This window comes from Callithrix jacchus, chromosome 5, assembly GCF_049354715.1.
Source record: "Callithrix jacchus isolate 240 chromosome 5, calJac240_pri, whole genome shotgun sequence".
Classification (NCBI taxonomy): domain Eukaryota; kingdom Metazoa; phylum Chordata; class Mammalia; order Primates; family Cebidae; genus Callithrix; species Callithrix jacchus.
The window spans coordinates 97,812,142-97,826,558 of NC_133506.1; the positions used below are offsets into that span (position 1 = coordinate 97,812,142).

General features: G+C 39.3%; 1 protein-coding gene across 50 annotated transcripts in view; it reads right to left on the reverse strand.

Moving 5' to 3' along the window:
* Positions 1 to 14,417, reverse strand: part of SYNRG (synergin gamma) — a 98,129-nt gene that overhangs the window by 53,326 nt on the left and 30,386 nt on the right. For 18 of the 50 annotated variants that reach the window (XM_078373785.1, XM_078373790.1, XM_078373788.1 and 15 more), the window contains 4 exons: positions 11,438 to 11,515; positions 6,165 to 6,361; positions 5,102 to 5,350; positions 2,329 to 2,462 (listed from right to left, as the gene is read on the reverse strand). In XM_078373785.1, coding sequence (XP_078229911.1) covers positions 2,329 to 2,462; positions 5,102 to 5,350; positions 6,165 to 6,361; positions 11,438 to 11,515 — 658 coding nt within the window. Of the gene's footprint in view, positions 1 to 2,328; positions 2,463 to 5,101; positions 5,351 to 6,164; positions 6,362 to 11,437; positions 11,516 to 12,469; positions 12,704 to 13,982; positions 14,190 to 14,417 lie in introns of all 50 variants that reach the window. The other 32 variants (XM_078373781.1, XM_078373778.1, XM_078373773.1 and 29 more) reach the window with 3 other exon arrangements.

Sequence of the window (14,417 nt, forward strand, 5' to 3'; positions counted from 1 at the left end):
AACTACCTTTACATATGAATGACTACATTCCACCACTAGTTCTTGTCATTCAATACCATGTACAAGTTATATAAATGGATTTCTATTGAGTTCTTTGCCCTAGAGCAAAAAATCTTTCCACAGACATTTAAATCTTCTTATCAGTGGCTTACAAGTAAGGTAAAAACTAGGCTCTGGCAGCTGCATGTTAATGGGGTAGACAGTCCTTTAGGACTTAATGCTATCAAATAGTATGATTTCACATCACCACCAAACAGCTGCTATATAACTGATCTTGACAAATGAAATAAATCATCATCTATACACTGTAAGTTGACTTTTTAAAAGTTCCATAAGTAATTAAAGTACAGTTCACCATACAGAATATTACATGGGCATAAAGGCAATTAACATTTTAGGAGAAAAAACCCCAAAGAGTTGAATGATTTATTTTTCATGGGCCCTCCAACTTTAGTGATGGCCATTTATAGCTCATGGGTAAAAATCTTTCTATTAGGGCCGGGCGTGGTGGCTCAAGCCTGTAATCCCAGCACTTTGGGAGGCCGAGGCGGGTCGATCACGAGGTCAAGAGATCGAGACCATCCTGGTCAACAGGGTGAAACCCCGTCTCTAGCAAAAATACAAAAAATTAGCTGGGCGTGGTGGCGCGTGCCTATAACCCCAGCTACTCAGGAGGCTGAGGCAGGAGAATTGCCTGAAGCCAGGAGGCAGAGGCTGTGGTGAGCCGAGGTCGCGCCATTGCACTCCAGCCTGGGTAACAGGAACGAAAAAAAAAAATTAATAAGTAAGTGTCACATTTAATAGAAAGATTTTTTTTTTTTTTTTGAGACGGAGTTTCGCTCTTGTTACCCAGGCTGGAGTGCAATGGCGCGACCTCGGCTCACCGCAACCTCCGCCTCCTGGCTTCAGGCAATTCTCCTGCCTCAGCCTCCTGAGTAGCTGGGGTTACAGGCACGCGCCACCACGCCCAGCTAATTTTTTGTATTTTTGCTAGAGACGGGGTTTCACCATGTTGACCAGGATGGTCTCGATCTCTTGACCTCGTGATCGACCCGCCTCGGTCTCCCAAAGTGCTGGGATTACAGGCTTGAGCCACCACGCCCGGCTACTTATTAATTTTAAAATTATATTCACAGAATTGAAAAAAAAAAAAAAGATCTTTAGGGTAATGAACTACTTCTTGCTGATTAAAGTCAACAAAATTCCATTCACAGTAAGTTATGACTCAGAATGTAATTTTATGCACACTGCAAAAGAATGTTTCATTCCAGTTCTTATTTTAAAAAAACCACTGTAGTCACTGTGAAAGTGTTTATGCCAGTTACATACAGTTATCATCTGTTCCAAACACGAAAACAGTTATTTCTACCCTTTCCTACAATGAAAATACTCAAGTGAGAAAGGCATATTGATTTTACATTTAGGAACCTGTATTCTACTGAAAAGTAAGACTTAAAAAAAATTGACCAAAAAAAGAATTTTGCATTTTCTCTAGTGAATCTATTAGTGTTTTACAATCACTCCATATGACTGTGGTAGATAGTTTTATTTAGTTGCTTACCCTGCTAAGTATATATGTTTCAAAAGAAATATTTTGATCTCAGCAAAATAAACTAACCAACTCCAAACTCCTATACATTAACTTTTGTGAATTTTTATTTATTTATTTTTTTGAGACAGCATCTTCCTCTGTCGCCAGGCTGGAGTGCCGAGGCATAATCAGAGCACACTGCAGTTTCAACCTCCTGGGTTCAAGAGATTCTCCTGCCTCAGCATCCCAAGTAGCTGGGACAGCTGGGAATACAGGGATGCGCCATTATGCTCAGGAGGTGAAGATTAAGGTGGCATTTAAAACCTTAGACAAATGTTTATGCAGCTGTCTATGAAAACAACAGAAATCTGAAGGCTTAAAAGACACTGATGTCAAATATACAAGAAATGTGAATAAATATGATTATTTAGAATTTTGAATTATAGTTCTGTGGAAAAGCAACAGTACCTTACATTACAAAAATGTAAAATTATGTGCTCCTGCCTAAGAAACTTTTCAACAGTTGAAGACCTGCCTTTTAATACAGGAACATGAAGTCATCACTGCACAGGTGCTCTTAGCTATAATACAGGTTTGGCACAGGTAAAAAAGAGTATTGGCAGGTAGGTGTGTACCGGGAGGAAACAGTAGGAGCTGAAGTTTGAGGTGGACAAAGGGGAGAGAAGTTTGCAGAGTATAATTTAATTTTTTTAATTCCTCACGCCCAGTCTTCTTATTATGGATGCCTCTTTCTTAACGATTAAATACAGTATTAAATATATTAAACTCTTTTCTACCTATTTCCATGCTGGGAGTTACTGGTTTTTGAAGAAGCAGGCAACTCTTGGAAATCACTGAATGAGTCATCAAGGGATCCTGACTTAGAAGCATCTTGAAAATCCTGGAAGTCATCTTCTTCTGGCTTTACTACCTAGATTTATAAAGGACATTTAAATAAATAGCACTGACTGGTAAAATAAATACACAACAAATCTCCAAGAGTCAATCTCAAACACTGCCTTTAAAATTTCTGAGTTTAGGTATATTAACTCAAGTGCTCAAGGCAGGAATCCTGTTTTGTAATTTTAGATACTCTCTGGTACAAATGGTAAAAGACTGGTTTAAATAGTTAATCTAGGCCAGGCCCAGTGGTTCACACCTGCGATCCTAGCACTTTGGGAGGTGGAGGCCAGCAGATCTCCTGAGGTCAGAAGTTTGAGACCAGCCTGTCTGGCCAACATGGCAAAACCCTGTCTCTACTAAAAATATAAAAATTAGCTGGACATGGTGGCATGAGCCTGTAGACTCAGCTACATGGGTGGCTGAGGCAGGAGAATCCCTTGAACCCAGGAGGCGGAGGTTGCAGTGAACCAAGATCACATCACTGTACTCCAGCCTGTTTAAAAAAAAAAAAAAAAAAAAAAAAAAAAAAGATAATCCATACATTTTTAAAATGTATAGATTATCAACTGTTAAAAAAAAAGATTATTTATACATTTTTAAAATAGCTTAATTTCATTGGGTTACTGAGCGCCTATCATCTTCAAAAGACCTATCTATAGCTGGATGTGGTGGCGGGCACCTGTAATCCCAGCTAGTTGGCAGGCTGAGGCAGGAGAATGGCTTGAACCTGGGAGGCGGAGGTGGCAGTGAACCAAGATCATGCCACTGCACTCCAGCCTGGGCAACACAGCAAGACTTGTCTCAAATAAATAAATAGAAAAGGTAAAAAAAAAAAAGTCGGCCGGGCGCGGTGACTCACGCCTGTAATCCCAGCACTTTAGGAGGCCGAGGCTGGTGGATCACGAGGTCAAGAGATCAAGACCATCCTGGTCAACATGGTGAAACCCCGTCTCTACTAAAAATACAAAAAATTAGCTGGGCATGGTGGCGTGTGCCTGTAATCCCAGCCTACTCAGGAGGCTGAGGCAAGAGAATTGCCTGAACCCAGGAGGCGGAGGTTGCAGTGAGCCGAGATCGCGCCATTGCACTCCAGCCTGGGTAACAAGAGCGAGACTCCGTCTCAAAAAAAAAAGTCATATAGACATATCATGCATGTTTGCAAATTAAGTGACACAAGCTCATCATAACCAATCACATACATGTATAAAAAGTGAACAATGACTCCTAATCCCACACTCCAGAAGTACTGTTAACAGCTTATCTGTTTTAAAGAAAAATGAGCTTACACGATATTGCTCTATACTTTATAAGAAAGACATCTCCATGCAGTACATGTAGATCTATCTCATTCAGTTTAATGATTAGTTTACCACTGTGTGGATGAACTAAAATTTATTTAACCTTTCTCCTGTTTTTTTGTTTTTAAATTTTTACTCTAACAATGTTACAAAACAAATTCTTGCATATCTTTGCTAATTTGAGTTACTATTTCTTGGGACAGATTTCTAATAATGTGACTGCTGGGACAGAAGATATATACATGCTGAGGTATTTGTTTTGTTTTGTTTTAAACAGGGCCTCCTTCTGTTGCCAAGCTGGAGTGTAATGGTGTGAGCATAATCATAGCTCGCCGCAGACTTAAACTCCTGGGCTCATACGATCCTCCTGCCTCAGCCTCCAGAGTAGCTGGGCCTACAGCTATACACCACCACACCCAGCTGGACATGTAGAATTTTGATAGTTATTGCCAAGTCTGCCTTTCAAGAAGGCTGTAACAATAAGCCTAGAGTGTATTAGTTACGTTTACCCTGCACTTTCTTCTTTACTTTTTGAAACCGAGTCTCTGCCTCCCAGGTTCAAGCGATTCTCCTGCCTCAGCCTCCCAAATACCTAGGACTATAGGCACGTGCCACCATACCCGGCTAATTTTTGTATTTTCAGTAGAGACAGGGTTTTACCATGTTGGCCAGGCTGATATTCAACTTCTGACCTTGTGATCCACTGGCTTCAGCCTCCCAAAGTGCTGGGATTATAGGCCTAAGCCACCACACCCAGCCCAAAATGAGCCAATGGGACACAACATGGTTAAGTAACTCGTCTAAAGACTTGTAGATAGTGAGTGGCACCTGAAGACCAAATCCAGGTCTTTCTTTTTTGAGACGGAGTTTCGCTCTTATTGCCCAGGCTGGAGTGCAATGGTGCGATCTCAGCCCACTGCAACCTCCGCCTCCCAGGTTTAAGTGATTCTCCTGCCTCAGCCTCCCGAGTTGCTGGGATTACAGGCATGTGCCACCATGCCCGACTAATGTTCTATTTTCATTAGAGATTGGGTTCCTCCATGTTGGTCAGGCTGGTCTCAACCTCCTGACCTCAGGTGATCTGCCTGCCCCAGCCTCCCAAAGTGCTAGGATTACAGGCCTGAGCCACTACGCCCAGCAATTTTCAATAACACTAAATATTATATACTTAAAACATTTTTGCTAATCTGGGAAGTGAAAAACTGAAGTATTTTAATTTCAGGTTTAGCAGTTTTCCTGAAAGATAGAACCTAAGAATTTAAATGTGCTTACCATAATCCAACAACCTACTCTATGTATTCCTGGGAAAAAAAGGTGCCCAGATTCACCTTGAGGGATTATTTGAAATATGCACAGCTTCTCCATTTACCTGATTTGCAGGGTAAGTTGGCAGGAAACCACCAGAAGCCTGGGCTGCAGCTCCACCCACTGGTCCAACAAGGTTAATGCCCATGACTGGCTGTCCAAGGCTGAGGGGCATGGAGCCCGCAGGGCCTGACGGTATCACAGTTGTCTGACTCACTGGCGTAGGCAGAGTCAGAGAAAAACCACTTAAAGTTGGAATAGGAGCTGCTGGGAACTGGTTTAAAGCATCAGGACTCATTGCAGGAACGCCCCTCTACAAATGACAGAAGGAAAATGGATTAGGGGATTGTAAACCACACATGATCAAAATCTGGCAAAGAGACAGAAAGGCAAAAATCTGCAGCCTTTGTGTGTTTCCACTCATTCTCTCAAAACTCATGAATTTGATATAAGAAAAAAGGTACCAGGTCAATACAAACCTAACACTTAACAAAGAAATGGCCAACATATATCAGTTCTGACACTTTCTCTTTCTAAGAAGTTTGGTTAATTCTATATGATCAAACCACTTAAAATGACTTTGCAATAAAAGAAAAACTGCTACCGGACTGAGAATGCTTTATCTATACGTACGAAATTTTAGACAAGGACTTCAAGAGACAGAGTAATTTTAGCTATTACTAACTTTCAAGTTCAGAAAATGTTAATATATATAAAAGTCTTTAGGCTGGGCACTGTGGCTCACACCTGTAATCCCAGCACTTTGGGAGGCTGACATGGGTGGATCACTTGAGGTCAGGAGTTCAAGATCAGCCTGACCAACATGGTGAAACCCCGACTCTACTTAAAAATAAAAAAATTAACCAGGCATAGTAGCAGGCACTGTACTCCAGCCTGGGCCATAGAGTGAGACTCAGTCTCAAAAACAAAACAAAACCAAAGTCTTTAAACAAAGAAATATTCACTATTATGTACATCATATAAACTGTACATTTTTCAAGTACTATAAACTGAAAATGATCAAATTTTAATGTACAAGGAGTTATACAACGTAGTAAAAAAGATTTCATATAGTTTCGATTTATATTAATAAAGTTATTTGATCTAACTTAAGAAACACAGTTTACCTGTGTTACTGCTATCATGGCAAGAACGGTATAAAGTTCTTCTTTTGTAAGTTTGCCAGGTGTAGTTCGATTAGCTAAGGCCCATATCTGTCCAAGAGTTTCCCTGGGAAGTCCAGATGACATCAGAATGGGATACAGTTTTGCAGTATCTATTCCAGTTGGAGTCATTGTGGTTTCTAAGATTTTCTTATAGGCATCTATTAAAAGGAAGACCAGATTACAAATGGAAACACATTACAAGTGATTCAGTTTTCGGGGTGCCATTGTTGGTATACAAGAATAATTTTCAAAATGCTTTAATAGAACTGAAGCCATGTCAGAGTCTAAACTGCTTTAAATATATTCAAGTGCAGCTGGGCATGTGGCTTATGCCTGCAATCTCAGCAGTTTGGGAGGCTGAGGCCAGCGGATCATCTGAGGTCAGGAGTTTGAGACTAGCCCAGCCAACGTGGTGAAATCCCATCTCCACTAAAAGTACAAAAATTAGCCGGGCATGGTGGCATGTGCCTGTAGTCCCAGCTACTTGGGAAGCTGAGGCAGGATAATTGCTTGAACCCTGAGATGAAGGTTGCAGTGAGCCAAGATCGTGCCTCTGCACTCTGCACTCCAGACTGGACAAGAGAGTGAGACTCCATTACAAAAAAAAAAAAATATATATATATATTTGAGATATTCAAGTGGAAATGTCCAGCAGACAACTAGAGTCTGGAGCCTAGAAGAGTCTGGAGCTTGGTACTAAAGATAAGGTTTAAGGCTAGAGGTAAGACAATATCTTACAATTTACAGGACTGTAACGAGACAGCATGCTTTAGATTTTACAAGAGAAGCTGTAGAGTAATGATGGTGGGAACAGTTTGAAAAGAGCAAAAGGAAGTAAGAATTATACCGACATCACTCTTTCCAGTAAATTAGAGGTTCTGAGAGAAACCACTAAAGAAATTACTGAGAAACCACTGAAATACAGCCTTCAAGGAAAGACCTGGTTTCGGTCAGGGTGAGGAAGCAGAACAAATGTCTTAAAAAGGGGGGTACAGTTGGTGAGTTTTTGACAATAACATGAATTTTCCAAAGGACCAAGTGGGAAATGTTGTTAGAGATAGGGCAAAAATAATGCCAATATTGCATGGGACACACTTATACTAAAAAATTACTTGCTATTGACCTGAAATGCAAATTTAACTGGGCATTCTGTATGGTTACTTATTAAATCTAGCAAGCTTAGTTAGAAAACAAAAGTAAGTAGGGCTAAGGGAGGCAGAGAAAAATATTTAAAACAAAAAGTTTACATCTGTGATTATGAGTATGGAGTACAGGTTAGTGGGCTCTCTATAAGAACACATATTTTGGTTTGGCACAGTGGCTCATGCCTGTAATGCCAGCACTTTGGGAGGCCAAGGCGGGCAGATCACAAGGTCAGGAGTTCAAAACCAGCCTAGTCAATATGGTGGCTAAAAATACAAAAAAATTAGCTGGGCATCGTGGCACACGCCTATAATCCCAGCTACTTGGGAAACTGAGGCAAGAGAATTGCTTGAACCTGGGAGGCGGAGGTTGCAGAGAGCCAAGATCAAACCACTGCACTCCAGCCTGAGTGACGGAGTGAGACTCCATCTCAAAAGAAAAAAAGAACACATATTTTGACTAGAAAGTATGGGTGCATGTATTTTGAAAGGAGGAGGGGAGAAAGTTAATACAAACTGGCAGAAAATGGATAAAACTCTAACATATACCAAGATCTAGATTTCGCTTGTTTGGCTTGAGGACAGAGAAGAAGAAAAGATGCAAACTGTCTAACAGGCAGTTGGAAGAAAAGCCATTATTTTTATGTACAACTGAATTGTACGTGTGATTTTGGTAACAATCAGCCTTTTGTCATTATGAGTACTGTCAGAAAATGCATTTGAATGAAAACTATAAAACATTAATGCAAGAAATTGAAGGGGACATAAAAACAGAGAAATATTCCATGTTCATGTTTTGGAAGAATCAATGTTTTTAAAATGTCCATACTACCCAAAGCAATGCGTAGTACAGATTAAATGCAATCCCTATCAAATACCAATTACGTTTTTCACAGAAACAGAAAAAATAATCCTAAAATTTATATGGACCCAGAATAGCCAAAGCCATCCTGAGCAAAAAGAACAAAACTGGAGGAATTATAGTACATTACTGTATATTACCTGACTTCAAATTATACTACAAAGCTATAGTAACCAAAACAGCGTAGTAATGGCATAAAAAGAGACACAGAGGCCAATGGAACAGAATACAGAACCCAGAAATAAATCCACATGTCTATGGTGAACTTATTTTTCAGAAAGGTGTCAAGAACATACATTGGGGAGGGTCTCTTCAATAAATGGTGCTGGGAAAAACAGAGGTCCATATGTGGAAGAATGAAACTTGACCCCATCCCACACCAAATGCAAAAATCAAATCAAAATAAATTAAAGACTTAAATCTAATACCAGAAACTCTGAAACTACTATAAAAAAACAACTGGGGAAGACTCTCCAGAACATTGGTCTGGGCAAATACTTGAGTAGTAACCCAAAAGAAAAGGCAACCAAAGCAAAAATGGACAAATGGGATCACATCAAGTTTAAAAGCTTTCGCATTGCAAAGGAAACAAAATGAACAGACAACCCACAGAGTGGGAGAAGAATATCTGCAAACTAACCATCTGATAAGGGATTAATAACCAGAATATAGAAGAAGCTCAAACAACTCAGTAGAAAAAAAAACTAATAATCTGATTAAAAAATGGAAAAGAGGGCCGGGTGCGGTGGCCGAAGCCTGTAATTCCAGCACTTTGGGAGGCCGAGGTGGGTGGATCACGAGGTCAAGAGATTGAGACCATCCTGGTCAACATGGTGAAACCTCGTCTCTACTAAAAATACAAAAAATTAGCTGGGCGTGGTGGCGCGTGCCTGTAATCCCAGCTACTCAGGAGGCTGAGGTAGGAGAATTGCCTGAACCCAGGAGGCGGAGGTTGCAGTGAGCCGAGATCGCGCCATTGCACTCCAGCCTGGGTAACAAGAGTGAAAAACTCTGTCTCAAAAAAAAAAAAAAAAAAAAAAAAAAGGAAAAGAGAACTGAATAGGCATTTCTCAAAAGACATGCAAACGGCAAACAGGTTCATGAAAAGGTGCTCAACATCATTGATCCTCAAAGAAATGTCAATCAAAAGTACAATGAGATATCATCTCACCCCACTTATGATGGTTTTTATTCAAAAGACAAGCAATAACAAATGCTGGTGAGGATGTGGAGAAAAGGGAACCCTCATACACTGTCGGTAGAAATGTAAATTAGTATAGCCACCATGGAGAACAGTATAAAGGTTTCTCCATAGTGGCTGTACTAATCTGTAAATCAACATTCAGAAGCAACGTAAGTGTTCATCAACAGATAAATGGATAAAGAAAATGTGGTACATATATATGACGGAGCACAATTCAGCCATAATTATAACAAAAAAAAAAACTGAGATCCTGTCATTTCCAACAATATGGTTGGAATTGGAGGACATTATGTTAAGTGAAAATAAGCCAGGCATAGAAATTCCAACTTCACATATGTTCATTCATTTATGGAAGCTAAAAATTAAAACTGAACTCATGGAGATAAAGAATAGAATGATGGTTTCCAGAGGCTGAGAAGGGTACTGGGGATGGGGGAATAGGCACAAAAATATAGTTGGATAGAAGGAATGAGAGCTAGTATTTGATAGCACTACAAGGTAGCTACAGTCAACAATAATTTACTGTACACTTAAAATACCTTAAAGAGTATAACTGGAATGCTCATAACACAAAGAAGTAATACATGCTTGAGATAGTGGATACCCTATCTACCCTAATGTGATTATTACAAATAGTATGTCTGTATCCAAGTATCTCATGTACTCCATTAAATATATACTTACTATACATCCATAAAAACTAAAAACTTTTTTAAAAAAGAAAATGCATTTTCAGGATATTTTTCTTTTGAGATGGAGTCTTACTCTATCGCCCAGGCTGGAGTGCAGTGGCATGATCTCAGCTCACTGCAACCTCCACATCCCGGGTTCAAGAGATTGTCCTGCCTCAGCCTCTTGAGTAGCTAGGACTACAGGTGTGAGCCACCGTACCCAACCAAGTATTTTTTTTTTCTTTTCTTTTTGGCTCAGCAGTATAAATATATGAAAAGAAAAAAGCCAGGTGAGGTGGCTCACACCTGTAATCCCAGTACTTTGGGAGACTGAGGCAGGCAGATCACTTGAGCCTGAGAGTTTGAGACCAGCGTGAGCAACATGGAAAGACCCTGTCTCTACAAAAAATACAAAAATTAGCTGGGCATAGTGGCACATGCCCGTAGTCCCAGCTACTTGAGAGGCTGAGGTGGGAGGACTGCCTGAGTCTGCAGAGGTCAAGGCTGCAGTGAGCCAAGATCGTGCCACTGCACTCCAGCCTGGGTAACAGAGTAAGATCTTGTCTCAAAAAAAAAAAAAAAAAAAAAAAATGCAGCCAGGCATGGTGGCTCACACCTATAATCCCAGCACTTTGGGAAGCTGAGGTGGGCAGATCACGAGGTCAGGAGTTCAAGACTAGCCTGGCCAACATGGTGAAACCCTGTCTCTACTAAAATACAAAAAAATTAGCCAGGCGTGGTGGCACACACCTGTAATCCCAGCTACTCTCGAGGCTGAGGCAGGAGAATGGCTTGAACTCGGGAGGCAGAGGCTGCAGTGAGCTGAGATCATGCCACTGCACTCCAGCCTGGGTGACAGAGTCAGACTCAATCTCAAAAAAAAAAAAAAAAGTAAACATCATCTTGCACATCTTCCAATGTGGAAAAAAAAGATGCCACATGGTCTTTTACTTCATATGGTATTACAAATAAGTCATAGAAAGAATATTTTCAAAAATACAAACTAAGAATTCAGAAAATTACATTACATATTTTAGCAAAATTCTTGATAAGTAAATAGCTGAAATATTTGATAATGTCCATTAAAGCATGATAAATCTAAGAAAGCTTTTAAAAATAAAAATATGATGGTTAATAAAACATTAAAACAAAACTATTCTCCTTCATTTATATAGTTATTCCATATATGAGGCAGTCTTATGAAACATGACATTTATTTAATTTCTGTGCTTTTAGAAAAAAACAAAATTCCTTTCGCATATTTTGTAACTACAACAGTAAATACTTACAACTACATTTACAATATTTAAAGCAAAATATCCAGATGGGAATCCTAGGCAAAGAAGCTTTTTTACCTGGAACCAAGCTCTCATTGTAAATCCAAGGAGGCATTCTGGGCTGAACAGGATCCTGTGAGGGAAATACTCCCACACCTAGAAGATAAGAAACATTTATGTATATAGTGGTCCATGGAGAAGATGGGGAAATCACACTGAGTCATGTTTTTTATAAACAGCACTACTCAAAAAGTCACCAATACAATTAAATATTTGGTTCCCTGCCCTCTGATTCAGAATAAAATTTAGTTTCTAAGCAACTATTGTACACTATGTTCTAAAGAGTGAATTATACAAAAACTAAAATGTATCAAATCAATATTCTAAATCATATCAGCCTTGCACCGCTTAACATGTATTACAAATTAAGGGAAAAAACATGACAGATGATAGTTTAAAATTATATCAGATAAATATCAATTAAAAAGATTTAATTGTCCAAGCTTTACTTGCAGCTTTTACTAATGTTTCTTTGTAAAAGTTTCATTCTTTTTTTTTTTTTTTTTTAAACCTACATATGATATGGCTGTCTTAAATATACAGGACTTTTGGGGTCTTTTGTCCAGTAAAATATCCTCCAAAAGTTGGCCTCCTAGGCTGCCTACATTCTAATTTATTTCTGAATTTATAAAATTTACACCTTTTAGGCAGTGGTGCATATGATTCATTTTAGAGAAAGTAAAAGTATATTTTCATTGGTGACTTTTCCAGTTATATTTTAACTTTTCAACCTTTAAGGAAGAACAGAAAGTATAAGAGGAAAAGAGAGCTTTTATAAAATAAAAAGAAAGAAAATTTTAAATCAGAAATGATTCCAATTAAGAAAACCAGTTATCAAAATCATTTTTTAAAAAGAGTAACAGTGTGTTGAAAGAATTCAGAGCAAAATCTTAGGGGTTAATTGGAGAAAGGAATGCATTAAACATATTTCAAGCAAAATTTCGATTAGCAAAATCAAGCAGCATACATTTGAAGATTAATGCTTAAGTTGTTAGCATTTGAGCAACGTTTGGTTAAACAAATTTTTTGCTAAATGTTTCACGAGCTCACCACTCTCTTCAATTGACAGGTTTTGATCTGAAGTCTTTTCTGCCTCTGCAGTAGTGGTGCCACTTACACATCCATCTACAGCACCCCCGTTACTGGCCGTTAAACTGGGATGGTTCTTACTGGAACCTGGGCCTAGGGCTTTGTGGCCAACTTCAGAGGTATTTAATTTAATTTGTTCCTGCCCAGATGTACTTATATCACAAGATACGAGGAGCTTCTCCTCCAAGAAAGGGCCTAAACAAACAGCATGAAGGATTATTTGTATATAACTGTATATGTCTAATCTTCTGAATCATCAGTCTCCACCCCCATATTCTTTTTTTTTTTTTTTTTTTTTTTTGAGACAGAGTCTCAAAAAAAACCTGTAGCTTGTACTACTGCAATCTCGGCTCACTGCAACCTCTGCCTCCCAGGTTCAAGCGATTTTCCTGCCTCAGGCTCCTGAGTAGCTGGGATTATAGATGCCCGTCACCACGCCCGGCTAATTTTTGTATTTTTAGTAGAGACAGGGTTTCATCATGTTGGCAAGGCTGGTCTGTAACTCCTGACCTCAGGTGATTTGCGCACCTCAGCCTCCCAAAGTGCTGGGATTACACACGTGAGCCATGGTGCCCCCCTCATCCCTATATACTAAAGGGAAGGCCCTGCCACATATAATTGTAAACATTGAAATAATTCAATCACCACACATCTGTATAGGACTTGAGAGACTTTAGAGATTTCAGAGAACTTAAATATAATTATCCTACTGTGATTCTGAAGAATTCTATTGAGACAGTGGAAGAGTATACTGGAAGGAGCACTACTACCTTTGAAATCTGACAATCTACATAAGCTAATGGTTTCACTAACTCCTAGGGAGGCCTCTGGCCAGTAACACCATCATCATCTGTTTCTATGTCCATCAGATGAGAAAGTCTGGACTAAGTACATGTCTGCCAAGATCCCTCCCAACACTGTCTCAAGCCAGGATGTGTAGCTGTCTCTATTCATTTTATAGATGACAAAATCTAAGGACAAATTTTTAGCAAATGAACAACCTGGGCTTTTGCACCCAAGTGCTCTGTCACTGAACCAGAAAGAATACTTTTAAAAGAAGCCTTTCCTAGCTTCTTAATCTTAAGAAAATGATATTGGTGAATCTCCCAAACAACAACCTTTGGGAAAAATCAGATTCCTTTTAAAGTTATATCGCAGTTTAAATTGCTCCTAGTTGAGGAGCCAAAGTTTTAAATCACCTTTCTGGAATGTAAAGTCCCCAGAACTTAAAAATCTAGACTCTTATTTTGTTGAATTTCAACAGCAGTCATACATTCATGTACACATTTGCCAACATCACTGGATTATTCTACTTATATAACAGATATAAGTTATGCCAGGATATCTTAATAATATTTTCATTAATAATGCTAAGAGTTACCCGCTTTCGGTATAGTGTGTGAGGTTGAAGCAGTAGAGAAGTAAGAAATTTGCCCAGGGACACCATGTAAGGTAAAAGGCACTGGACTCTGACCTGGAGGGAGAGGCTGTGTCCCAGCCTTCTGTGTACACAACTGGCCAAGTGGGGTGGAAGGGTGGAAAGACTGAAAGGGCTGGGACATGGAAGAAGGCCCGCATGGGGGAACTTCAACAGGCCCCTGCATAAAGTCACTGAATTCTTCTTCATCAAGAAAGGCAGGTGATAGGGAGACAGTTTTAGTAGAATGAGATGTGGGGCAATCTGTAAAATGGAAAATGGCAATGAAACACACAAAAATAGAAACCAACAGAGAAAAAGAAATTAAGATGTAGTACAATTCCGAAAGAATATATTGAAACATAAATAGTGGAGGTGAACAAGAAACAACAAGTAACAATGGTCAAATGGAATTATATGATGCAGGTAAAACACTTTGATGTCTACTTATACACAGTTTTATGTCTTTTTAAAGGGGAGTTTTAATAGCTA